Source organism: Octopus sinensis, linkage group LG7, assembly GCF_006345805.1.
Source record: "Octopus sinensis linkage group LG7, ASM634580v1, whole genome shotgun sequence".
Classification (NCBI taxonomy): domain Eukaryota; kingdom Metazoa; phylum Mollusca; class Cephalopoda; order Octopoda; family Octopodidae; genus Octopus; species Octopus sinensis.
The window spans coordinates 103,507,985-103,535,808 of record NC_043003.1 but is presented as its reverse complement, the minus strand read 5'-3'; the positions used below and the strand labels follow the sequence as shown (position 1 = coordinate 103,535,808).

Below are 27,824 nucleotides of genomic sequence, written 5' to 3'. Positions count from 1 at the left end.
TGGTTGTATACACACAGCAAAAGAAAACTTACACGGCACCGACACAGTTCTAAGATGATGTAAATGAAGTTGTCATCTTCAAAGAAATTCACGAAGCGTACAACATTCTTGTGTGAGAGAGAACGATGGATGCTGATTTCCTGGAACATCTGCAGAGAGAAAGAGAGAGGGAAGTGAGAAAAGGTATTTGCACACATTAAACATGCCATCATTATCATTTAACATTTAGCTTCCATGCTGGCATGTGTTGGATGGTTAGATAGGATCTGATGGATTGGAGGACTGCATCAGGCACCAGGGTCTACTTTGGCATGTTTTCTAGGGTTGAATGTCCTTCCTAAAGCCAATTACTTTCCAGAGTGTTTGGGGAGCTTCTTTTCTTTTCTTTTTTTTAATATCACCAGTACCAGCGATGATCAATTCAAAACTTGTGAGGCTAAAGGCATAAAGTTGCCCCTATAAATGAGAGAGAAGAGAGCACGGGCAATGATCTTTGTGGGAGGGATGAGAGGATGGTTGGGACTATGGCAAGTAGGGAAAAGATTAGCGTCTGGGTTGAGCAAAAGGGAGAAATGGAGTGGATTGAGTAAGGAGAGAGGGTTCAGGCTTATCCAGCATTATAAAGAGCAAGTATGCCCACATGCATTAAATTACACAAACTGCATATACATGGAGCATTCACATTTGCCAACACTTCAAAACAGATCTACATGATACCTACCTTCTCACGTTGTTGACTTTTGAGTAAGATTGCCTTGGGGACAATCTTACACGCAAATACTTCATTAGGTTTTCCAACTTCAGAGACTTCATAGCATTTAGCAAAACCACCCTGGAAAGAGAAGAGAAATGTTTCAGATGACATTGGAATTCTTTTCACAGCTATCCTCAAACCCTGACGCCTCTTCCATCTCGTTTTTGTTTACTTTCCAAAAAACTTATTTATTGTTCACTTCCAGTGCAGTTTTGGTCCCTTTTTTTGAGGAGTTGTAGTGTATCTGAGCACTGTATGCAATAAGTTTGTTATTGTTATTTCACTACTCCCTCAAATATGGAGGGGTGACAGAGTAAATAGGAATGTCAACAGCTTAGCTAAATACATTTGGAGAAGATGGAGTTAAGTGTCTTAGGTTGTCAGGAAGAGGTTTTGAAAGGATTCAAGGCTGTACTATAACTTCTATTCCAGGCTGAAGAAATCATTTAAAACAGCCGTTTTCATGCAATGAATATATGAAAAGTAATAAATAGAATAAAACATCCAATATATAAATATAAAATTTTAATTAAAAAAAAATATCAATCTACAACTGTTTCAAGAAAAGCTTCAAAGATCTGCTAAAAATAGCAGCCTAATCTCACCAAAACTTACTGTCTTATGAAGGACAATATAATGGAAGGGAAAAAGACCTTCTGCAGTCATGACGAACATCTGATTGTAGATTTACCTATTAATCATGGTTGGTCCAGTGCTAATCAGCACAAACTTTACTTTCATTAAGTTCACAGCCTGATGAATTAACAGTTTTGCACACCACCTTCACTTCCTACAGCCTGCACAGTGAATACTTCAATCGCATTGCGCTTACCCAGAACAACCACAATCTCTCCCTCTGGACATTGATCAACAATTGTGAAAGGATTTACTAGACAGAAACTGAAAGGCTATTGTGTGTGCACAAAGGGGTAAAGGCTTTGGCTTTAAGGGTATTGTGAAAGGCCTAGTTGAAGGTCCAACCTCCTGAGTTCTTTAACAGGGCTTAGAAAAACTGAAGGACCACTGCAATAAGTGTGTGAATATGTTGAATAAAATCATAATCAACTGATCATCCTGTATTTTCTTTTACCCAAAGCCAGGAGCTTTCCAGCGTCTCCTTGTGTGTGTGTGTGTGTATATATATATATATATATATATCATCATCATCGTTTAATGTCCGTTTTCCAATGCTAGCATGGGTTGGACAGTTCGACCGGGGTCTGGGAAACCAGGAGGCTGCACCAGGCTCCAGTTTGATCTGGCAGTGTTTCTACAGCTGGATGCCCATCCTAACACCAACCACTCCGTGAGTGTAGTGGGTGCTTTTTACGTGTCACCGACATGGATGCCAGTGAGGCGGCGCTGGCATCTGCCACGTTCAGATGGTGCTTTTCTTTTCATCATCATCATCATCATTTAACGTCCGCTTTCCATGCTAGCATGGGTTGGACGGTTCAACTGGGGTCTGGGGAGCCCGAAAGCTGCACCAGTCCAGTCAGATCTGGCAGTGTTTCTACAGCTGGATGCCCTTCCTAACGCCAACCACTCCGAGAGTATAGTGGGTGATTTTATGTGCCACTGACACAGGTGCCAGACGAGGCTGGCAAACGGCCACGCTCGGATGGTGTTTTTTATGTGCCACCGACACAGGTGCCAGACGAGGCTGGCAGACGGCCACGCTCGGATGGTGTTTTTTATGTGCCACCGACACAGGTGCCAGACGAGGCTGGCAGACGGCCACGCTCGGATGGTGTTTTTATGTGCCACCGACACAGGTGCCAGATGAGGCTGGCAAAACGGCCTCGATCGGATGGTGCTTGTTACGTGCCCACAGCACGGAGGCCAGTCGATGCGGTACTGGCTACGGCCACGTTCGGATGGTTTTCTTATGTGTCACGTGCCACCGGCACTGGTACCACAAAGATACAAATTCCATTGATGTTCATCTATTTTGATTTGTTTTGATTTGATTTTTATATATATATATTACTTGTTTCAGCCATTAGACTGTGGCCACGCTGGGGCACTGCCTTGATGAATTTTTAGTTAAATGAATGGATTCTGGTACTTTCTTTTTTATAGCCTGGTACTTATTCTATCAGCCAAACTGCTAAGTTACAGGGATGTAAATATACCAACACAGACCGTCAAGCAGTGGTGGGAGACACAAATACACATGATGGGCTTCTTTCAGTTTCCATCTACCAAATTCACTCACTTTGGTTGGCCTGAAGTTATAGTAGCAGACAATGTGCCCTGCAAAGGGACTCAATCTGGAACCATGTAGCTTGGAAGCAGAGTGTTACTGTCTCCTTTACTTTATATCACATTAGTTGTAAATGATCATCACTGCCATTCAAGTGGTCCCCTTCACTTCTAAGCTTCCATAAAGAGAAATGCTTAGCCAAGGGGCAAACAGGTGAGGGTAGGTGACAAGAAGGACATTCAGCTATAAAAATCCGTCTCAATCTTGAGAATAAATGTGGGAAATGAAAACTGAGAGGTTGCGCATGTGGATGTGTATGCTTGGGTGTGTGTCTACCTCCTTGTCTTGACATCATGTGCTAATTGTAAATGAATGTCTAGGCTAGGGGAAACACTACCTTGCTAGGAAACAGTTGAAGGTTGGTGATAAAAACAGCATCCAGCCATAGAAAATCTGCCTCAGAGAACTTCATCTTACCCATGAAGTCACAAAATGATCATATATCTAGAGGTATCTGGCACCTTGCTGTACTCAAGAAGACCCATTCTCCACAGCATTAGTGTTAACAGCACTCCCTTGATGAAGAGGATTGTTGTGCGGGAGCCCCGTGCTAGTGCCATGTTAAAATTACCCAACACACTCTGTAAAGTAGTTGGCGTTAGGAAGGGCATCCAACCATAAAAAAATCAAACTGGAACCTAGTGCAGCTCTGGTCAAACCATCCAGCATGGAAAACAGTTGAAGGATGATATAAGGTACAGACATGGCTGTGTGGACATGAAGTTCACTTCACAACTGCAGGGAATTATCTTCTGCTATACATTCGAGTTGACCAATACCTTGTGTATAAAATTGGTAGACATTAAAGAAACCGCCCATATATGTGTGGATTTGGTAGACAGAAACTGAAAGAAGTCGTTTATCAGAAGTCTGATGAAGACTTAGTTGGCCGAAACTTCAAAGCCACTATCAACACTATTGCTGTTAACCCTTTAGGGTTCAGATTTTTCAATCAAGTGTAAGTACTTAATCATTTGAATTGTGTATGGAATAACTGCAAACTTCAACATTCAGGAAGAATTTTTTGCCTTGAAGTCAGTGTATAGAACTAGAGGTGAAGATTTATTTCAAATGGTTGACTCAACCTTAAAGGATTTTGATTCTCCATATGAAAAAGGGTTCGTAGCTATGAGTAAGAATGAATTTAAGAAGCATCTTTTGGATCTGAAAACTTTGAGTGTCACTGCTTTATTCATATGGAAAGCTTATGTGCAAAATCTCTCAAGATGGGCAATGTAATGAAAGTTGTAACTATAACCGTTAATTTGATAAAAAGCAAAGGGTTAAATAATAGGGAATTTAAAGAATTTTTGAAGCTGAATACGGGGATTTATTGAACTATTGTGGAGTTGGGTGGTTAAGGCCCAAATGCTTAAGCGATGTTATAAACTGAAGGAAAAAGGTGAAAATTTTTATGGATATTGTAGACCTGGAAGATAAAAAGCTTCAAAGTGATTTCGCATTTTTAGTAGATAGAACTAGTCATTTAAATGCTTTGAACTTGAAAAAACAAGGCTCCAATCAGCTAATAACCAGTTTGCCTCCTCATATCAAAAGCTTTGAATTGATGCTTTTCAACTGTCACACAAAATTGAAAAGAAAGTGCTTCACACATTTTCCCAAACTGAGCAAACAAAATTCTGAATCAAAGGAATACTCTGATGAGTGTGAAAGTCTTTTGAAGAAATACAAGATAACAAAATCAAACTCCGTGTTTTTGTAACACCTTTTGACATGTGACCTGAGGTGGCTCTGGATTCCTAGCTGGAGTTACTGATTCACTTGCAAGAATGGGCCTTTTAGAAAAAAACTTGGGATCTTTTCGGTTTGAACGGCAGTTTTTTCTAGCGGTGTCATATGAAATTGTCACCCATAATTATGACCCTAGTATCGATCTATTGCATTTCAATCTGTTTTAGAGTATCTTTTTTTCTTCAGAAATGTAAATAAACCCAATCTGTTTCTTAAACGAGGGACATATTCATACGGCACAGAATGTTTTTTTACCTCAATAGACGTCAGTGATTGGTTGAAATTGCAGAAGTTGAAGAAAAAAACCCAACAAATATCTTACAAACCATAGAATTTTCTCAATAAAGCCAAGAAACACATTCTACCAGTATACGAAGTTTAAAAGTGTTTAGTTACGTGGAAATTATTTAAAAAAACTGCCGGTCAAAGTGAAAAGATCAAAAACTTGTCTTTTGGTTTGATTTTCTTTTTACAAAGTTATAAAACGGTTAAATTTATATTATCAGTTTCGGAATGTTTATTGCCGCTGCCTGGGGAAAATAAAACTCAACTGATTCGTAGTCGTAATGCAAACGTTCAGTGTTGTAAAAAATTAAAACACTGCTTGACCAGCGAGAGTCAGTCAACAGCAGTAGCTCCTGTTGGGGTCAAGAGCAGCCCCTGTTGACTGACACCGGCTGAAAGCAAAAATGCGACACCCTTTTTTTCGCTGCTTTTTCAAAAAAGTTAGTAATATTTTTTTATACTGCTATTCACAAAGCCCCAAATTCTTAGCTTTCGTTTCGATGAAACTTCACCGATATGTTTTTGATTTTAAAATATTTTTTGCTTATAGGCGTAGGAGTGGCTGTGTGGTAAGTAACTTGCATACGAACCACATGGTTCTGGGTTCATTTCCACTGCGTGGTACCTTGGACAAGTGTCTTCTACTATAGCCTCGGGCCGACCAAAACCTTGTGAGTGGATTTGGTAGACGGAAACTGAAAGAAGCCCGTCGTATATATATATATGTGTGTATGTGTGTGTGTGTGTGTGTATGTCCCCTAACATCACTTGACAACCGATAGTGGTGTGTTTATGTGTGTGTTCGGCAAAAGAGACCGATAGAATAAGTACTAGTCTTCCAAAGAATAAGTCCTGGTGTCAATTTGCTCGACTAAAAGCGGTGCCCCAGCATAGCCAAGTAAGTCAGTCATCGATTGACAGAAAAAGAGTGTCGATTTCGGAGATTTAAAATTTTTTTGCTAAAAATGTGGAAAATTTTAAATACTTGGGGGCTCTTGAATATGAATAACTTTTGCAGTATCTTCTACAATCCTTCAGCATTCGTTTCATATAAAAAGTTCGATACATGCAAAATATTTTTAGTTTTCTCAATGTAGTTGGGTCTCAAGGGGTTACAAACCTAGCAATATATGTTTTACAGTGAAAACCAAATTTCCATTCAAATGGCAATTACAGGAGAATTTCTGTTCGAGTCTGACCGTTATAAGTCGTAGTGAAACTGTGACCTATGTCGCAAATTGACATAAATTTTAGGTCATTGTTCGTAAAAGAAAACTGAAGGGACATTAATAAATACACCAAAGTATGTTGTCTGATATTTTCTCACTCTTGTCACCCCTCGTCATCTTTACGTTATTTACAACTGATTTCTAGCTTCGCTTTGGAAAAAAAAAAAAAAAGATCATTTATTCGACTTATAAACTATCCGTTTGTATTTCTCACACATAAATCTGTACACCTTAAAAAAGATCCGTTAAATGGAAGTGGAGATTTGAATTAGTCTTTCCGGCGATCTTTTTTTTGACAAGTATGGTCCTCATATCGAAATTTAGCCCCCGTCGGAGAGGAGTCCAAGCGCACATTAGACAAAATTCAAATCTCAGAAACTTAAAGAAAATAGTTGGTTGATCGCTGGCGTACACACACAGGTCAATTAAAAGGTCATAAACGAAACAAACGCGATTCAAAATTTAGGCACTTTTAAAAACACCCCCAATAAACGTGAAATGAAAAAAAACCCACTTCACGCAAGGAAGTGTGTGTTGATGCAAACAAGAAAAATAGAACTCAAATTCTGCAACATATTAATATATAGTGTGTAAAGACGACTGAATTTTAAAACAATTAAAAACGAAAATCGATCATGCAATAGGATAGAGCATAAATAGAATAAAAATAATTCACTATATTGAAGTATTAGAGATATAAACTGATTTTTGAAGCCGAATTGTTAGGAGTAGAAGGGGTGTTGAGGTGATTTGTCCGTTGGTGTTTGAAAGTTGCGAATAACTTGTGGGTGACTGGCGGGAGAGGTACTGATGTATATGTGTGTGGTTGTGTGCAAAAGAAGATCGTTCGATGTAAGTACATAAAATGGCCATCAAAGATTCAGCTGATCCACAACTTATTTACGATTTTTTTGTCCTGTACCACACATTTTTACTCTAAGTAAACATTTCCACTTTGCAGATTTTATCAAAAATATTTTACTAATAAATGATTCGGAATTTCTTAATAATAAAAATAAAAGAAGTCAATTAATGCATAACTTTGTGTTCTTGTCTATATACGCACGTTATATCAGTTGAAATAATTGATGTATCTCTTTTGAGCATCAACAAATTATAATCGTAGTTGATGCAAGATATATGTGTAGGTCTGTCTTTCCCATTTACACACAAATTTTGACATGATAGTAAAAATAAACAATCTAGTTATATAATTTAAACACAAGACTTTGCAAGGTTCCTGTTTTATTTTCCCCCTTCCTTATAAAGATTTTAAAAGTTTCACGCACGTTCGCCGTTTCGATTATAATTAGATATGGAAGAGCGTTAACAGGGGATAACGACACAAACATTGTCATTAAAAAAAAAATCAAAATAATTTTTTAAACTTTAAAAAGCGAAGGAAAAACAAAATAATTAAATTCTTCGTAAATTTGTGACGGGTTTGACAAAAAATTTAAATGTTTCAGAATGATAGTGCGGGGATATTCATGCCTCTCCAAAGAAGCATTAACTGCAAACTACCTCTTAATAAGAATATATTCTATAGATTACATATCTAGAATATTATTTCACGAAGATAATTGGTATTATTCGATGTGAAAACAGTAAATGATGAATCTTAATCACTTTTAAGAAGTGCGTAGCTAACGGACAAAACAGGTCCGGAAAAGCCAGGACAAAGTTGAGGGTCTTTTGGGGACCGTTTTTCTTCCTTACCTTGCCAAGGAATTTGCCTCTATTGTAGCTTTTGCCAATAGCAGCATGGCGAATAACATTTGGAATTTCTTTTTGAGTGACCGCTGACTTTGATGCCATAATTCTGTTAAGTTGTTTTTCACATCAAATTGAAGCAAGTTCAAACTTGTTTAATGCTAAATCAGGATTACTTTTTAAATATTGCGGTTTTCCGCAAACAATCGATTTCATTGGATAATGTATATAACTCGACATTTCATTGGCTGAAATTTCATTAGGGAGTAAGCTGGAGTGGGAGGCGAAGAGAGGAGAAGTAAGAGTGGAACAAACGTGAAACTGCTGCTGATTCCACTGTAGTCTCTAACTCCCATTTCCCCTGTATCTTGGGAAGGTAGTGTATATGTGTGTGTATATATATATATATATACTACTAATATAGGATGAAGTTTTTTTACAGAAAAAAATTCCATCAAAAAATGTGGCCGCATATTAAAATAGCTTTAAAAATAATTTTAACCGTATATATTACTCTTTTACTTGTTTCAGTCATATGACTGCGGCCATGCTGGACTTATTCTTTTGTAAGCCCAGTACTTATTCAATCGGTCACTTCTGCCGAACCGCTAAGTATCGGGGACATAAACACACCAGCATCGGTTGTCAAGCAATGCTAGTGGGGACAAACATATATATATATATATATATATATGTGTGTGTGTTGTGTGTGTGTGATATACAAATAAATATATATTTTTACAACCATTCAGCATTCTGAACACCTTTTTTCTTTCATATGTATTAATCTGTACATCACCCCCAATACTTCTAACATATATATATATATATATACATATACATATATATATATACATATATATATACATATATATACAACACACACACATATATATACACATAACATACACACACACACACATATATACACACAACACACACATATATACACATAACATACACACACACACACACATATACACACAACACACACACATACATATATATACACATAACATACACACACACACACACATATACACACAACACACACACATACATATATACACAACATACACACACACATATATATATACACATAACATACACACACACACACACACATATACACACAACACACACATACATATATATACACATAACATACACACACATATATATATACACATAACATACACACACATACATATATATACACACACATATATACACACAACACACACACACACATATATACACACAACACACACATACACACAACATACACACACACACACATATATATACACAACACACACACACACATAACATACACACAACATACACACACACACATATATACACACAACACACACACACACATATATACACAACACACACACACATATATACACACAACACACACACATATATATATATATATGTTGGCAACAATTCGATTTAAAATACACAAACTGAATTCTTCATTGCAAGGTTCGCCCCCCCCCCTTTATTGAAGTGAGACGATTTACCAGTTTAAGTACCAATTGTCGTCGTCGCTATTCCGATATTTTAGTTGTTAAGAATACTGATGAATTACAGAACGCTGTTAGTCGACTGGATTGAGAATACTTCTCAGTGTTCAGTGATGTCAGAGATGATATGTGCAACGTTCAGTGATTCATCAGTCTATGTTTGGTTGTGTGGCTGAATGAAAGCTGAATGAAATCAGGTTAAACTGTTTCCACCGCTGCTGCTACACTCGTAGCGACTTCCTCTCTCTCTCTCTCGCCAGCCTCGAAAGATTATTTCTGTCTTGGTATTTCTTACATCGAAGAAGTCATGTTAGCAGAGAAACACGAACGAGTGAAATACTCCGTCAATCCAACTGGTTCTGCCTGGAGTAATGGTAAGTTTCTACGACTTTTTTTCGGTTATCGACATTTCAATCCAGTCATAAATTCAAATAAAACATATTAAAATAAATCCAACGTGGAGCCAGTAGCAATCAATGACGAGACAAATACAAACGCGGACGTCATTAAAGACATTTCTAAAGAACTTCAGCAATATCTTTATATATAAAAGAGAAGTTGTGTGTCTGTCTCCTACGATTTAGATTCCTAACTACTCCCACATTTTGCGGTGCAGTTTAACCAAAACCGGGTATCTTATAGTCGTGGTTCATATCGAGCCCTTCTGGGTATTAGCGCGCGTTTACGATGAGTCTGCGATTTAAAAAAAAAATTTACCATCATTTTTTCCCATTTTAATGCATTTTTTTCGCTATTATATAAGGGAAGTAACTCTCTAAAAATGCTTATAAAAACCCGAGCAACGCCGGGCGATACTGCTAGTTCGTACATAAAATAAATGCTTTTAAATGACGGGTGGCAGCGGCTCCACCCGATTCTTGTAATAAGGAACGAAAGAAACCCTATTAGTTCTGAACCCTATTAGTTCTTCTTCATTAGACAAAAAAGGAAAAATTAAAACACTACGAATAGTGTTGTATTTAGGAATGATCATTTTGCCAGTTTAGCCCAATATATATATGCGTAATATCTATAAATCTGATCATAAAATACATAACAAACATAAACCACTCACACACACATACACGGAATGCCAACTTCGACATTAGACAAAAAAAAAAAAAGGCGATCCTTCGGTATAGGTACCGGAAGTGGCTTTGTTTACATTTTCTCCCAAACCTAACTCCCCCATATATATTATAAATAAATACATTTCATTCCATGTTCTGTTTAAACTTTAGAAATAAATATATTCTTGCATTATTCATTAATGAAACCCGTTTTAAGGCGGTCAATAGTTTAATTAAATATGTGTCTATACATGTATATATATATATATATATATATATATATATATACACATGTGTATACATACATATATATATATATATATATATATATTATATATATATATATATACACATGTGTATACATACATATATATATATATATATATATATATATATATATATATATATATATAGTTTTATAAACCTAACAGCGTGGTGGTACGTAAATTAACGAAGGTATAAATCTGACGTAAATACACGAAGTTGACGACTTTCACTTCTGACAGCTAAAAGCATAACAGTGCCAAAAACCCACTTTCTTGAAATGTATCCGGTACCTATACCGAAGTTACGCAAAAAAAAAAAAAAAAATTGGCGATCTTTCGTTACGAGTACCGTTCGCCGAATTATGTGTTTTCTTACTGTTTGTTTGGTTCAAAACCTTAATTTAAAGGATCACCAATTTATCTTACTTAGTGGTTCTCAACTATTTTTTTTGTTTTTGCCGCTGGACCCTCTTGATTACTATTTTATTCAACTGGACCCTCGTACCCATTCTGTGTTTTTAAAAATCCTATCCAATTAGATTTACCTTAAATTTTCGTAATTAAAATTTATTAGGAATTGTGTTACAAAATATGTTAAAATATTATATGGACCCTCATTGTAGACACATTTCCCCCCAGCACGTGTTACTTGAGATCGCTGGATCTATAAATAGCAGTCAAATCTTCAAATATACACAACTCTTCCGAAAGACTTCGCCGTGTTCTCAAATAATTCATACATGTACCCCAAAGGGTAAAATTTTATCCCCCAAAAAATAAAGCATATTTCAATAGTATATTTTTATCTCCCGGACGAGAGATGGGCCGAATCCTGGAAGTACTGCTATACTTTTCTACTCTAGGCACAAGGCCCGAAATTTTTAGGGAGGGGGCCCAGACGGTTAGATCGATCCTAGTACGCAACTGGTACTTTGATTCTAGCGGTACTACTTAAGAAGAGTGGTCCCGGTGCGCGCACTCGCATACTTGCACATCCACTCCAGCTAGTCGTGAATAGTCGATCCTTACTTTGTATTTTTGTTTTATTTACTTTGTTTAAAAAAATATATATTTTGTTTTTGTGTTTTATTTACTTTGTGTAAAACAAATTATTTATTTTGTGTTATATTTACTTTGCTAGGTAGTCGTTGTAGGATCGACTAGTCACGACTAGCTAGCGCGAGTACGCGAGTGCGCGCACCTGGACCACTCTTCTTAAGTAGTACCGATTCTAGCCTGTTTCTGAGTATTGTTAAAGTTAACAATCTCTACGTAAAATTGTATGATTTATATATTTATATATATTCTTTAATAATGATGGAAGCAGTGTTAAAATTAGCGTTGTGTGTCATACTTAGCACAAATATTCTGTAGAAAGTCTGGAAACCGAATACTGCAGTTTCCAAGCTTCCCGAGTATGATATATGATTCTGTGTTATCAGTGTTGAGCCCAACCTTTGGATGATATTAGTTTCAAATTTTGGCACAGGGCCAGTAATTTTAGTGGGAGGGGCTTCAGTTAATTACATCAACCCTAGTGCTCAGCTGATACTAATTTTATTGACCTCGAAAGGATGAAAAGAAAAGTGGATCTTGGTGGAATTAGAACTCAGAACATAAAGATGAACGAAATATTGCTAAGCATTTTGCCTGGTGTACTAATAATTCAGCCAGTTCATTGCCTTTGCCGTTAGAGGAATAGGACATAGGATGGAATGAAATGGTTTCATCATCATCATCGTTTAACGTCTGCTTTCCATGCTAGCATGGGTTGGACAGTTTGACTGTGGGCTGGCGAACCAGATGGCTGCACCAGGCTCCAGTCTTGATCTGGCAGTGTTTCTACAGCTGGATGCCCTTCCTAACGCCAACCACTCCGAGAGTGCAGTGGGTGCTTTTACGTGCCACCAGCTTGGGGGCCAGTCAGGCGGTCCTGGCAACGACCTCGCTCGAATTTTTTTTTTTTACACATGCCAAGTAAGGCGATGCTGGTAATGATCCCGCTCGAATGGTGCCTCCTACATGCCACCGGCACGGAAGCCAGTTAGCCGCTCACGATCACACTCAGATGGTGCTCTTAGCACCCTACTAGCACTGGGCACAAGTGCCAGTAAGGCGAAGCTGGTAACGATCACACTGGAATGGTGTCTTTTATGTGCCACTGGCATGCTTAAAATGAAAGACCACCTGACTCTATCACATTCTGAAATTTTGAGGCTGCATGGCTGGCAGTGAACAGTGTTTATTTTGGCTTTTCAAGATTTGGGCTTAACTCTCACTGAGGACAACTTTACTGTACATCCTTCTGGATTAATACTAAAGTTAATGTAATCGATTGTTTCTTTACCCCCAGATTTGAAGCCTTGTGCCTACATAAATCATCATTCTTATAAATATTAACATGGCTGCATTATCAAAAATTGTGTCTTTAGATTCACTTTTGCCACAATTGTTAAACATTTTCTGAATCTTTTAGGCCTTCTTAGGAAAGATAAGATTTTTTTTTAATGCTGGAAATATCAAGATATTACAAGTCAGAGTTGTGAACCTACATGACTTTCCAAATTTCACCTCAGTTTATGTAGTCATATTTTGTGATTTGAAACATTACAAATCTCCAATCAGCTACACAATCCTGGATCTTTGAAATACAATGCATCTATGCTTTTGATCTTCCGTGAACGGGCAGGGCACAAATCTTGCTGCAACTCTTTTTAATTTGTTGGCAGGAGCTCCAGGACACATCAGTCATATCAACAAGTTCATCAATTATTTGCTGATGGTCCTCTAAAATTAGTTCATGAATTTTCATGATGTTTTCATTTGTTCAGGAGGTCAACAGTCACTCTGAATGAGGTTGGTCTTCAAGCAACAAGTGACCATTCCTAAAGCATGAAAACCACTTGTTAACTTGTGTTTTGCTCATGGCAGCTTCCTTGTAAGTTGTTTGAGGCATGACAACTGTTTTGGCCACCGTTTTCCCTGGCAGAAAGAATTTCACAGAAGCACGCTGTTCCTTTGTTTCAGCCATTGCAAAAATCGATGAACAGTGGAGAAGCACTGCAAAACAAAGACACTTCACATGGCAGTATGACTTCATTCGATGCTACCGGTTGACAGACTGATGCCTGAGGGTCACATCAAGTGGCTTCTAGTGGCAGAAGCCTGAATTACAACAGAGAAATTGTCGGTTACTTTTGGGTATCCCCTCATACATACATGCATATGTGTGTGTGTGTGTGTGTGTGTGTGTGTATATAAAGACAAAGTCCTAGTCTCTGGTCAAAAGCAATCTTTTTAAGGCAGAAATAGTTGTGTGTCAGGCTAAAACCATTTTCTTATTTAACGACCCCTTTGATTACTATTTTATTCTGGTGGACCCCTATAACCATTCGATATTTAAAAACTAGTTTCATAGAAACTTCTTTCAAAATTCCTATTTTGCTTTTCACATTCTAACCTGTGTAAGTTGAACTATGGAAAATGCTAGAGAAAGAAACCTAGCTGTTTCATGTAATACATACCAATACAGCTAAAGTATAATTTTTTCCAGGGGTCCTTAAAATGCTATTGTGGATCTCCAGTTTACTATTTTGTTGCATGGACTCCCAAAAATCTTATATGAACCCCAGTTGATACCACAAATCCAGTAGAAGGCTCTTGCTCAGTGGGAGCAACCTGAAACAATATGGGCTTGAACCCAACTTCTAAACATCCATACTTGTGATTATATTGACTATATTGTAAATTTTTACTGTTTGGTAGCCATATATCTTCATTACAGCAAGACACCTGTTCTTGTCACTCTGTCATACTTGAACCTGTCAATACCTGATACAAAACGAGCTCTCTTAATACTACACCTCAACTTGTTTGAAGGATCTTGTCTTGTGAGTTACTTGGTGACCTCATTAGTGTCAAAAACAAAAAAATCACCCAGTACACTCTGAGAAGTGGTTGGCATTAGGAAGTGTGTCCTCTGGCTGTTGAAACTATGCCAAAGACAATATTGGTGCTCAATACTATGGCTTGCATTCTGTCTAACTGTCCAACCCATGCCAGCATGGAAGATGGGTGTTAAATGACTATTTTGCAGCATCCATATTTGTTATTTTTCCTTTGTCAGATGAAAGCAAGTTTGGTCAGAAGATGCTTGAGAAGTTTGGCTGGAAGAAAGGTAAAGGTTTGGGGCTGCGAGAAGACGGTTGCAAAGAACATGTGAAAGTCACAAAGAAGAGTGATAGCAAAGGTAAGTTAACCGCTCTTGCACTTAGGAATTCTTTCATAACCTTTAGAAATTAGTGACCATTTTGTAACATGTGCTGCATCTAGTTCTTACCATTTGTTCCTTTCATTTAGTTCTTACCATGATGATGTTGTGTTATAGTTTGCTAAATTATGATGTTGACTGATAGGTTAACATTTCATATTTTGCTCTGAGCTGCTGTAAACATCTTACATAGTAAATTCTTCAGCTCCAGCATATACCAAATCTCTTATAGTAAATTTCCTAATGATTTGAAAACAGCTATGCAAACTAGTGGGACAGGTTTTGAAGGGTTTTACATGCATTTCTTTTTATCATCATGGATTAGATGATTACTATTGAACTATTGTTTAACCTTTTTGTTACCAACCCAGCTGAGACCGGCTCTGGCTCCGTAGTACAAATGTCTTGTTTTCATAAGTTTTGAATTAAAATCTCCCACCAAACCTTAGTCACAATTAATGCTCCTAACACTAGCTGAATGATAATTAAGTTATTTTACTAAATTCTTTGTTATAATTAAAGTAATTGAAAAAAACACAGAGCATCTCAAAATAAATACAGTAACGAAAGGGTTAAAATCCTTACCTGTTATTCCACATGGCTTCAGTGGCATGAAGTGAGTGGATAATTTGTTGACAAGAGAACTGACATCATTGCTTATAGGTTGGAACTTTTGTAGAAGTACAAATGTAAACAAATATGCAGACACAACACACAGCTACACACACACACACACACACACAAATATGACAATCTTCCTTTCAGTTTCAATCTTCTAAATGCACTCAAGGCTTTGGTTAGCCTGGGTCTATAGTAGAAGACCCAAGGTGCCATGCAGTGGCACTGGACCTGAAACCATGTGGTGGGTGCCAGATCTCTTTGTCAAAAGAACTTACTGCCTTTGAAATACTGATCATGAGATCACTTGTTCAGTGTAGCAGCAAATCGAGGTGACCTAAGCAAAGGAAGGAGCCTTTTACATTGTGACTTGATCTGCTTAATGTAGTAGCCAAATATTCTTCAGCAGATTCTTTACTCCTCATTAAAAATGTAAACCACTTGTATGAAGATTGAAATTTTAGGGTAACACAACCATAACTAGGTATCATTGACAGGACATTGCTGACCAGTGAAAGAGCTTTTATAATGTCTTGTGATTAAAACTGGGTCTTTTATCTTTTGCTTGTTTTAGTCATTAGACTGTGGCCATACTGGGGCATGGCCTTGGGTAGACTGATACTGTACAGAAGCCCGACATAAATTGTACTTGTAATTCAAAAGCCTTGTCACATTCACTGTATACCAGTGATTCTGCTTGAGAAAAATGTTAAGGGAACACTACACATTCAATTCAGGGATGAGCAACTGAATCCTCATCAACAAACTATGAAGATCTTCCATTCCACTGAATCAACAGGAATTGTTCAATGACACTGCAATGTTCTACACTCTTATCTTTGTCATCATTGACTCTTCTCTCTACACCCATAACTTTGCTATTGTCACTCCTCTCTACACTTCACTTTCCCATACCAAATGTGTTAATTTATTTTCCTGTTATGACTTTACAGGGCTTGGTTTTAAAAACGTCTTTGGTGACAACTTGATAAGTCACCAGGATGATTTTAACTCCTTGTTGAGCAGCTTGAGTGAAACCCACACTAGTGTCAGTCATGCTGATACAGGTGATGTTAGCAAGTTGGTAGAAAAGTCTTGTGTGGCCAAAAGACGTGTGCAGTAAGTTATCTTAATTATTATCCTTTCATTCTTTTACTTGTTTTCAGTCATTAGACTGCGGCCATGCTGGAGTACTGTTGAACATTTCAGAGAAATGTGTCTACATGAATGATGGCTCACTTGCATTTAATGATGCTGCAAAGGGAGAGACTTGGAGATGCCACTATGAAAGGTTGCTAAATAAAGAGAATGAATGGGAGAAAGAGAGTCTGACAAATGTCAACCTAACAGAGGGACCAGCAATCTGAATTGACAGTGCCTTGGTAGATAAAGCAATTAAGAATATGAAGACAGGGAAAGCCCCCGGTTCATCAGCAATCACTGCTGAAATGCTTAGAATATCTGGCAGTGTAGGTTATAGGCTAGTCACCCGTATAGTTAACCAGGTGGTACACAAAGGAATCATACCTAATGACTGGTGTAGCAGCACCATAGTCAACTGCTACAAAGGTAAAGGTGATGCATTAGATAGAAATAATTATAGAGGTATTAAATTATTGGATCAAGTGATGAAAGTCATGGAAAGTCATAGCCCAATTAAAGAGAGAGAGTTAGGGAGATGCAGTTTGGGAGAAGTACCACTGATGCTATAGTTTTAGTAAGACAGCTGCAGGAGAAATACATAGCCAAAGATAAACCTCTGTACCTGGCTTTCATTGACATGGAGAAAGACTTTGACAGGGTCCTCCAATCCCTTATCTGGTGGTCAATGCGGAAACTAGGGATGGATGAGTGGTTAGTGAAAGCTGTACAAGCCATGTACCGGGATGTTGGCAATAAGTATAGTGAAGAATTCAGGGTAGAAGTCCTCAGCCCCTCTTGTTCCTCATAGTCCATCAGGCAATAACAGAGGAATTCAAGACAGGCTGCCTCTGGGAGCTCCTCTGTGCTGGTGACCTTGCTCTAATAGCTGAAGGGCTTTAGAGTTAACCTAGCAAAAACCAGCATACCAGTTCTCAGTTAAACCATCCAACCCATGCGAGCATGGAAAGTGGACATTAAACAATGATGACGATGATGATGATTTCAACCCCTGGACTTATTTTTAAGCCTAGTACTTATTATATTGGTCTGTTTGCCAAACTGGTAAGTTACAGGAACACAAATACACCAATACCAGTTGTCAACTGATGATGAGGGGGACAAAGACACACACACACACACATACATACATATACATATATATATATATATATATACATACATACATATACACACACACATACATACACACATACATACATACGACAGGTTTCTTTCAGTTCCCGCCTACCAAATCCACAAGGCTTTGGGTCAGCCTGAAGCTATAGTAGAAGAAACGTGGTCCTTTGCTATTTGTAAGACCCGCAGAAGTTCGATGGATGAATGAATGCGCATCCAGGCTCAGCAGTTACGTAGGAAGTTGGGTACAAGAAACAGGAAGAAAGAGTGAGAGAAAGTTGTAGCGAAAGAGTACAGCAGGGGTCGTCACTACCCCCTGCCAGAGCCTCGTGGTGCTTTAGGTGTTTTTGCTCAATAAATGCACACAATGCCCGGTCTGGGAATTGAAACCGCGATCCTCTGACTGCGAGTCTGTTGCCCTAACCATTGGGCCATTGTGCCTCCACTGCTACTGCTGCTGTAATTTAAGGATTTTCTTTCTTTGGACAAGAAATTTGTACATTGTGAAGAAAATTCATGTATGTGTTCAAGTTAACAAGAATCTTCATGGATCAGGACAATGTTCATGGTTAACAAGAATGTTGTCTAACTACAGTATTTAACCCAATAACTTGTAACACTGTTTAAAATCCTTTTCATTTTCCAATCTTTTATCAGCTACAGTATTTAACTCATTGACCCCGAAAATTGAATAAAGCCCTCCCCAGCTTCCTATCTTTGTTCCACATACTATATTTAACTCTAACCCCTAACAGTATTTCAGTGCTCCTCATCTTCCTATCTTTATTTTCTCTCAGCTACCACAAACACATGAAAAGCAAAGATCTGTCAGGTCGGACAGCAGAGGACATGGATTGTATATTTGGCCGAAGGAAAATCAAGATGAAGAAACCTGAGACTGATCTGGTGCCATCATCATCCTCACCATCAGAAGTGGTTGCTCTTGAGGCTCCTAATATTGATGCAAAATCAGTAAGGTTTCTTTGATGCTCTCATTTTTCCATTCTCTCCCTCTTTTCTCTGTTACATCTCCATATACGTAGCACATGCATTCACACAGATGTACACATACATATATACAACAGTATTTCTGTGTGTCTGCCTTGAAAAGCTTATGTGTACTCCTTCAGACACACTCACAAAGATGCATTACATCTCTCTTGCTTCCTTCCCCTCTACTATCCATCATATGTATACATATACAAATCTTCTCTGTCCAATACCACATTGTGAAGGCGCGTGGCTTAGTGGTTAGGGTATTGAACTCATGATTGTAAGATTGTGGTTTCGATTCCTGGACCAGGCGACACGTGTTCTTGAGCAAAACACTTCATTTCACATTGCTCCAGTTCACTCAGCTGGCAAAAATGAGTAATCCTGCGACAGGCCGGCGTCCTGTCCAGGTGGGGAATTTCTACGCCACAGAAACTGGGAAACCGGCCCTTATGAGCCTGGTATGGCTCGAGAAGGAACATTTATTTTTATATATCATAATACCACATTGCTCTGTCCCTCTTCACACTCCCTTTTGTCTGCTGTCTCCATCTGGAGTTTCTTCAATTGATGCTGCGGTTAAAGTATGGAATTACCTCTTGTTATCATGCTGTGAAACATTATTGGCCTTGAGAAAACTTCTCAGGTCTCAGGAGGTGTTTATGTTAGTATGTCTTATATTTCCAATTGGACGTAAGAACAAAGTACTTAATTCTATTTCATTGTATCCTCTTTCTCTATCTTTATCAGTTCAAGGGATTAGTTAGCAGCAGGAAGTCAGACATCTAAACAGCAAATGTTGATGGAAATCAGAACGAAATAAAATATATCTTTTATCTTTTACTAGTTTGTCATTTGGCTACTAGTTTGTCACCTTGAAGGGTTTTAGTTGAATAAATCAACCCCAGGACTTTCTTTTTTAAAGCTAATACCTATTCTATCAAGAATTTTTTGCTGAATCACTGAATTACAGGGATGTGAACACCAACGCCAGTTGTCAAGGACAAACATGGACATAAGGGGCCGCACACATACATATACACATATATATGATGGGCCTCTTTCAGTTTCCGTCTACCAAATCCACTCACAAGGCTTTGTTTGGCCTGAGGCTATATATAGTAGAAGACTATATGGCCCAAGGTGCCACGCAGTGGGACTGAATCCAAGACCATGTGGCTGGGAAGCAAACTTCTTACCACACAGCCACACCTGTGCTGCCTATATATCCATATTTGTAAAACCTCATGCATGCGAAACCCTATCTCAGTCCCTCCTCCCATACCCACCCCCTCCTCATTCAATTATTTATTTGGCTCATGATTTTATTTACCTCATTAAAGATAAATTATAATCAATTATTTCAATAAAGTAAAATTCTATCTATTTTCTAGGAATCTACTGGAGATTTTACCATAAATACTGGGAAGAGTATATTGGAATATTTTGCTATGAAAATGAAAGCAATGAAAGAAGCACATTTACAAGTAAGAGGCAGTGATTCTGCACACAAGGAATCTCTGGTTACAGAACCTACAGACTTAGATTGTTCTATGGAGGTTAACCACTGCCCTGAGCAAACTATCAAAGATAAGTCAGATTCTACTATGGATGTTGACCACTGCCCCGAGGAGGCTGTTAAGAAGTTAAAGAAGAAAAAGAAAAAGAAGGTTAAGGATGAGGAATTTGAAGAAGAGGCAACATGTGAATTAATAACTGATGTAGATGGTGAGCATAATTCTGAATCTGTAGATAATTATAAAAACCAATCTGCTGAGATGAGAGATGAGTGTATTGTGGTTCAACATAAGAAGAAAAAAGACAAGCATAAAAAGTGCAAGGAAAGCACATCTGATGTTGTTGACTGTGATGGTGAGAATGATGTAAGTCATGGAGAAACTGTTTGTTCAACAACTGGTGAGGCCAAAGAAAAGAAGTCAAAGAAGAAGAAGAAGAAAAAGAAGGAACAAGGTTGTGAAGTGGTTGATTCTAAAAGTGTACTTCATAATTCTATGGTGCAGAGTCCGGCACTTGTTAATCTTGAGAACCAAAGTACAGTTCCCAGTTGTGGGGAGCAAAGTACAGCAGTGCTTAATGTTGAAATAGAAAAAGATTTAGAAACTAGAGACGAAGATTTTTACACAAGAAGAAAAAAAAAGAAAAAGAAAAGATCTCGAGAAGAAATGGATAATCTTAACCAAGAAGATTCAGTGTCTGCAGGAGTGTCTGATAAAGTCTCTACAGAAGAATGTACTGCTCCAAAGAGTAGAAAACACAAAGAAAAATTAAAGAAAGAATGTAATGTTTTACATGAAACTGTTACTGAAGAACAGACATCAACTGTTCCTGATGAAACATTTCGTTCTGATAATTCCGTTAGTAATCCTGGAAAAACTGAAGACAATCAGCAAAATATTTCATTGGAACTGATGTGCAGAAAGGACATTAAGCACAACACAGAAGCTCTTCAAAGTGCCTTAGAACATTTCCAACTTCTTGGAGCCAATGTTTTAGATATAGTTGGTTATTCATTTTAAAGAAAAATTAAAAAAATTTTTCTATATGTTGTGGTTTGTGCTTAAATACTTGTTTTCTCTTTTAATTTGCAAGCCAGATGGTATTGGTGTTGGAGAAAAAAATGTAAATGTGATGCTAATGGTGGTTGAGCAAAACAGATGAGATATAAATTGGTGTATTTTCAGCTTACTGACTAATTGTGTATCTGCTACCTTGTATTACCTTAATAGGTTTTAAGAGTGTTATGATAGTTATTTAGGTGAATGAGGAGGAAGAGGCGTTGCATTACATTTGGAGATTTTCAAGGTTAATGGTGAAACATAGTAGAGATAAGAGGTGAAGAGAAAAAGGTACGTGAGCTGTCCTTAATGAAATGGCACCTGGTTTTAGAGGAGCAGAAGCCATTGTAGTAGAATAGCAATGATGAAGGTTTTGGTCAAACAAATCAACTCCAATACTTATAATACAGTTCTATATTTAAGAGACGAGAATTATGTACATTATTATTTGCATTCGACGGATATTTGTCCTCATCTTGTTTGTTGTTAACACAATGTTTTGGCTGATACACCCTCCAGCCTTCTCCAGGTGTCTTGGGGAAATTTCAAACCTGAGTTCTCATTCCTAAGGTGTTTTTCGATATTATTATTATGCAGAGTGGATAAGAGCATGGGCTACTAACCCCAAGATTCCGAATTCGATTCCAAGCAGTGACAACAACAACAACAACAATAATATTAATAATATCGAAAAATACCTTAGGAATGAGAACCCAGGCTCGAAATTTCCCCAAAACACATGAAGAAGGCTGGAGGTTATATCAGCCGAAACGTTGTGTTAACAAACAAGATGAGGACAAATATCTGTCGAATGTAAATACTTATTTTTTGAAGCCTGTCAGTCCGTTTTTGCCAAACTGGTAAGTTATATGGGGAAACAAACCAGCACCATAGATGTGGAGTTGAGCACACATACACGATGGACTTCTTTCAATTTCCGGCCCAGGGTTATAGGAAAAGGCATTTACCCAAGATAAAATGAAGGACAATTATGATGAACCTGTTGGTTTGTAGTGACTGTTAAAAGTTTTAAAACTTGGCAGCTATATTGCAAATGGTAGTGTGAAGTCTAGCACCCGACGAGCCTAATCGATGCCTGATACCTCCTAAATTCTGTACTTCTGGGAGATTTTCAGTACTCAAGATATTGATATTAAATGACGTATTTGGACTCGTGCCTTCGCGTTACATAATTTTGGGGGTTAGTATGTGACTACTTATTAAAGTTGTCTCCCTTTAGATCGATCGCCCATCACAACTCGAAATTTCGTAATGTTTCGATTTAAGTCCTGATATCGGTTTGTTACAACAAATATTTATAGAAAATGCAAATGTGTGATGTTCCTGTCTTTTCTAGGAAGCGTAAGTCGTAAATTCATATTAATAGCTTTTCTTTTACAATGCACTTACGGTAAATACTGAAAATTAGAGCGTCGCTTTAGTTTATAACTAAATTTTTACAAAAAGCTTAAATCTACGAGGTTATAAATTTTTAAGGGAACGGTAGGGTCTAGTTGATAATATCGACTCCAGTACTCGGCTGGTACTTTATATAAAAGTATGAAATACAAAGTTGACTTTGGCGCATTTGAACTCAGAGCGGAAACCACTGGAAGAAATATTGCAAAGCATTGTTGCCAACTCTTTAACAATTCTGTCATTCCACTGCACTTGTATGACTGTGAGAGGATTTTACGTTAATCCTATGGTAGATAACTTAAGTAAGAGTGGATTGACAACATCGTTAAAACTCTGGACAATGTCTGCGGTATTTAGTTATTGACCTTTTAGCCTTCCGGGTCGATAGAATTAAAGTACCTTACGGGCGATTTGATATTCTTGTATTGCAACTTAGATATTGGATAGATCTATAAGAACAAATTTATATACCATTGTAGCAGAAGCATGTTCGCTCTTTAGTTTTGGGTATCCGCATTTTGCCTCTTTACCTTTTGGTACCCATTTTGGCTCATCACCTGATGGTCCAGTCCATCTAGCTTTACGTGGACTCTCTACCCCTTAACATGATAGACTAGCCAAGCATCCCAACATCAGCTATTTAGGGGGAGTTTTTCCTGTTAATTCCTTAGATAGGTGGGTCGTAATGCGCGAGTTTGGATCTTCGGTATGAGAGCAGTTTTATTCCGCTTTGCAGCTTCAGTGAGGAGAAAACTAGCAGGAATCCTTGTCACATGGGTCTCTTTTCCCAGCGTTCATCTTCAAGGAGCACTTCAAGAAACTCTATTGTATTTGACAAATTCATGTTATACCAGTTGCTGTGTTTTCTTTTAGCGTCGGAATAAATGTTGCACTCAATTTTATCTTATCACATTTCTTGATGTTCGTTATCCTGACTCGGAACATATATTACCAGGGCTTTAGCCACATTACATCATTTACCACTTCGCTAAACCATCATCAAAAAAGCATTGTCCAGGTTAGAAATCACATTTAATCATTTCTGAGTCATCTCCCTTGAAATCAAGTTGTTTCCCTTTAATGGAATTTTACTGTTTTACCACGAATATTCAAACACTTAGTGATATACTTTTACACTTAAATAGGTTGGTGTAGAGTTGTGTTTCTTAATCTTTTTGTTGCTTAGCCACTCTACCTCACTTTTATGGAATGATGTTTGTAAACATCTTCGCATGTTGTTTGCTTCGAAAAATAACACCAATCACAGGTGCCACATGTGGTCTTCCTGGCCATTTACATTTCAGCAGTTTAAACTTAACCCTAAACGTTAATCATAAGCCAGAACAGGTTATTTCGCAGCATATACTATGGATTCTCCAGTAGACCGCACGCTTAAGTTGTACCCAAATATTTTAATCAAACAACCCAATTTTATACAGTGGTTTATTATCTATATTTTCTTCTAATATCGTGTCCAGTATGAGCCTCTTTTTAGATAGATCCTGACGGTCTTGAGTCTCTTCGGATAAGATTTTACAGAGATTACTAAACTAAGCGATGAAATTATATTGAATCAGTCATGAGGTCTGCTTGCCGGAAAAAAATAATAAAATATATTCTAATCCCGACGAAGATTTTTTCGTTATGAGAATGGGTTTGAAATAGAAATAATTGGTTTAAATATATTTAAGAAAAATCACGACCATCTCTAAACAGTCAGCATCTCCTCCTAATGGCAGCCCCTCGATAAGTATCGCTCCCTTGTGAGTTCATAATGCCACCAAGGGGAGGCTACGACCTACTTTAAGAACCATCGACGTAGAGCGAGTTATGACGGTTGATCTCGACTGCACAATACACATTCAAGAAGTTGTGTATAACTGATAGTAGGGAAACTGAAAGAAACCTAACTTGCTAGGCGTAGCAAACAACTCTCTCTCAAACTGTCTCATAAAAAAGGAAAAGACTGGCATATTTGTATACCTTGATATTACTCTACGTGATGGTCACAGTTAGAAGCACTTTGATGAGTTGTTTAACCCAAAGGTGGACTTTGGGCTAAGCAACTATAAGCTGATTAGGAAGAAAAATGGCAAAATCAAGATCCTTCAGTTGATCTCTGCTGACATCAATTTTAGTGAAATACTGTTGTTATTTAAGTTATGATTGAGTTAGTCACTGATCGAACGCATTTCGTGTATGTGTGTGTGTTAAACAATTGTGAGCTGGAGGCAGTCCACGAATTTAATACCTCTGCTCCACTGTCACGGACAGCCTTTTTCTAGAGCCTGAGATAAACAGAGGTATTGGAAGATCTGCCTCAGTATTAGCTAGATTGACAACAAGAGTCTGGGAGAACGATTAGCCAACAATGCACATCAAAATTGCAGCCTACAGAGTTCGCGTTCCCAGCACACTGCTTTCATCATCATCATCATCATCGTTTAACGTCCGCTTTCCATGCTAGCATGGGTTGGACGGTTCAACTGGGGTCTGGCAAGCCCGAAGGCTGCACCAGGCCAGTCAGATCTGGCAGTGTTTCTACAGCTGGATGCCCTTCCTAACGCCTTTGTGGCAGTGATATCTGGAGCATGTACTCCAGATAGGAGCAGTGTCTCAAAGTCTCTTACTTGCTGCAACAACGCCTCCGTTGGCCAGGCATTGCATACCGCATGTCAGATGGAAGTTATGATTGAGTTAGCCCTGCAAATATGGTGAACTGACTTCGGGTAAAAGAACACAAAAACAACTCCAATTTTGCTTCAATGATGTCTACAAGAGCGGCATAATGTCACTTAATTTGAATTTTGGAAAATGGGAGAACATTGCTGATGATCGTTCTCACTGGATACTGGAATTAGACACGGGTTTAAAGATGAGAGGAAAGGGTTAGGATTGCTGATGGAGAGAAGCGAATTCGATGGAAAAACAGCATCAGAACAAGACTAGCGGGCAACGCCTTCAACTGTGATGACTGCAGCCTAGACTGCTGCTCATATGTGGGTCTCTACAGTTACAGCAGACACTGTTCTGCCATCAAGATTGCAACAAGACTTTTCAGGCGCAGATCCATGATTTTTGGAAAGTAATATTTGCTTAGAAAAAAGGATCATCTATCAATGATCATTTTATCATTACAGAAAGCTATATTCCTGTTTTTCATGTCACAATTACCACTTTGTATAAGTTTTTAATCCCTCACTCATCCATAGATATTGAAATAGCCTCTTTTTCATTGACGTTACTTAATCGGAACAATAATGAAATCCCTAGGTTTTTTTTCCCCTAAAATGTCTGCTGGAACACAATTTTGCCAATTCTGGATTTGTTAAAATGACCAAAATACAAGATTAGTAACTTGTTTTACTGATCTTAGAGGAATAAAAGTGGCTCGACAGGATTTGAACTCATCAGGGGTAACTGAACAACACTAGGAATTCAGTCTCATGTGCTACCAATTCAGTTACTGCACAAACCGTTTGTTTTCTCATGTAAAATATTGGGCGGAGTTCTGGTTTAAGCACCTCATAACTTTTTTAGTTTTTGGAATTTTCAGAGAATGTTTGCGAATTTGTGTTCAACACAACAGGAATTCATACGATTATGAAAAAAAGCAAAATATTTTTTTTGTGTGTGTGATTTAAAGTCAGTTTAGCTGTTATTTTTAGCACAACTCATGACCGCCTGATACCTTCCTCGTTCCATTGTCGCTCTGACATGCACTGATGTTTTTCAATATTTTTTCTCCCCATAGACACATTTAATGGAATGATGATGCATCCAAAGGTGGCTCATTGCTGGGTTTTACGCAAAAAATTCGGACTGTCAGTATTTTAAACTTTAATTTTAAAAAAATCGAAAAAGAGGATTTTTTGGAGTGGGGGTGGAGGGGTTTAAAAAAAGGATAAATATGTCATGCGAAGATTTCATGAAGACTCCAGTACAGAGCTGGTACTCATATCAATTTCCGATACAGTGAAAGATTAAAATCGAAGTCGACGTCTGGAACATTACACTGATTCGATATTGATTTCCTTTGATTACACACGAATCTGTATACTCTTTAGAAAAGAAAAAGAATAAGGACTTGAAACGTGAGGTTGAGTCGTTCATGCTTTTTCGAAGGACATTAGGTGTTCCAGTGAGATGTTAATGGCTTCGAATCTAGATCGCGGTTTTTGGTTTGCTAGAAGTTTAACGATGCTCGTCTCCCCATGACTCCAACAACAATCTACATTGGCAGCCATATATGATTACACATTTTTGTATATACCAGTTACACCACCACCACCACCACCAACAACAACAACAACAGGAGGCGCAATGGCCCAATGATTAGGTCAGCGGACTCGCGGTCGGAGGATCGCGGTTTCGATTCCCAGATCGAGCGTTGTGTGTGTGTCTATTGAGCGAAAACACCTAAAGCTCCACGAGGCTCCGGCAGGGGGTGGTGGCGACCCCTGTTGTACTCTTTCGCCCCAACTTTCTCTCACTCTTTCTTCCTGTTTCTTGTCCCCAACTTCCTACGCAACCGCTGAGCCTAGATGCGCATTCATCCATCCGTCGATGCTCTCGGTGTCGGGGGTTGACCTGCTTTCTTTTCTGGGGGTCTTACGAATAGCAAAGGACCACGTTTCGGACTTCTCTTATCTTGCGAGCTCTGGGACGAAGACCGTTCGCTCAACAGCAACAGCAACAGCAGCAGTTGTAGTAACTGGGTAGATATTGTAAGGATGCAAGGAGACACGGCTTGAGACGTTGGTGAACGTAGGCTTGTAGAGGCAAGTTGGTGGCGGGA

General features: G+C 38.2%; 2 protein-coding genes across 4 annotated transcripts in view; one reads left to right on the top strand and one right to left on the bottom strand.

Moving 5' to 3' along the window:
* LOC115214500 (titin homolog) overlaps positions 1–27,824 on the bottom strand; it is a 148,163-nt gene that overhangs the window by 15,027 nt on the left and 105,312 nt on the right. For all 3 annotated transcript variants that reach the window (XM_036505030.1, XM_036505031.1, XM_036505032.1), the window contains 2 exons: positions 722–832; positions 33–149 (listed from right to left, as the gene is read on the bottom strand). In XM_036505030.1, the coding sequence (XP_036360923.1) occupies positions 33–149; positions 722–832 (228 nt within the window). The remainder of the gene's footprint in view (positions 1–32; positions 150–721; positions 833–27,824) is intronic.
* LOC118764363 (PIN2/TERF1-interacting telomerase inhibitor 1-like) lies at positions 9,619–21,594 on the top strand. The gene is made up of 5 exons (XM_036505035.1): positions 9,619–9,908; positions 14,997–15,119; positions 16,712–16,877; positions 18,836–19,010; positions 20,426–21,594. The coding sequence occupies exons 1-5, from the start codon at positions 9,842–9,844 to the stop codon at positions 21,566–21,568; spliced, it is 1,674 nt and encodes a 557-aa protein (XP_036360928.1). The 5' UTR covers positions 9,619–9,841; the 3' UTR covers positions 21,569–21,594.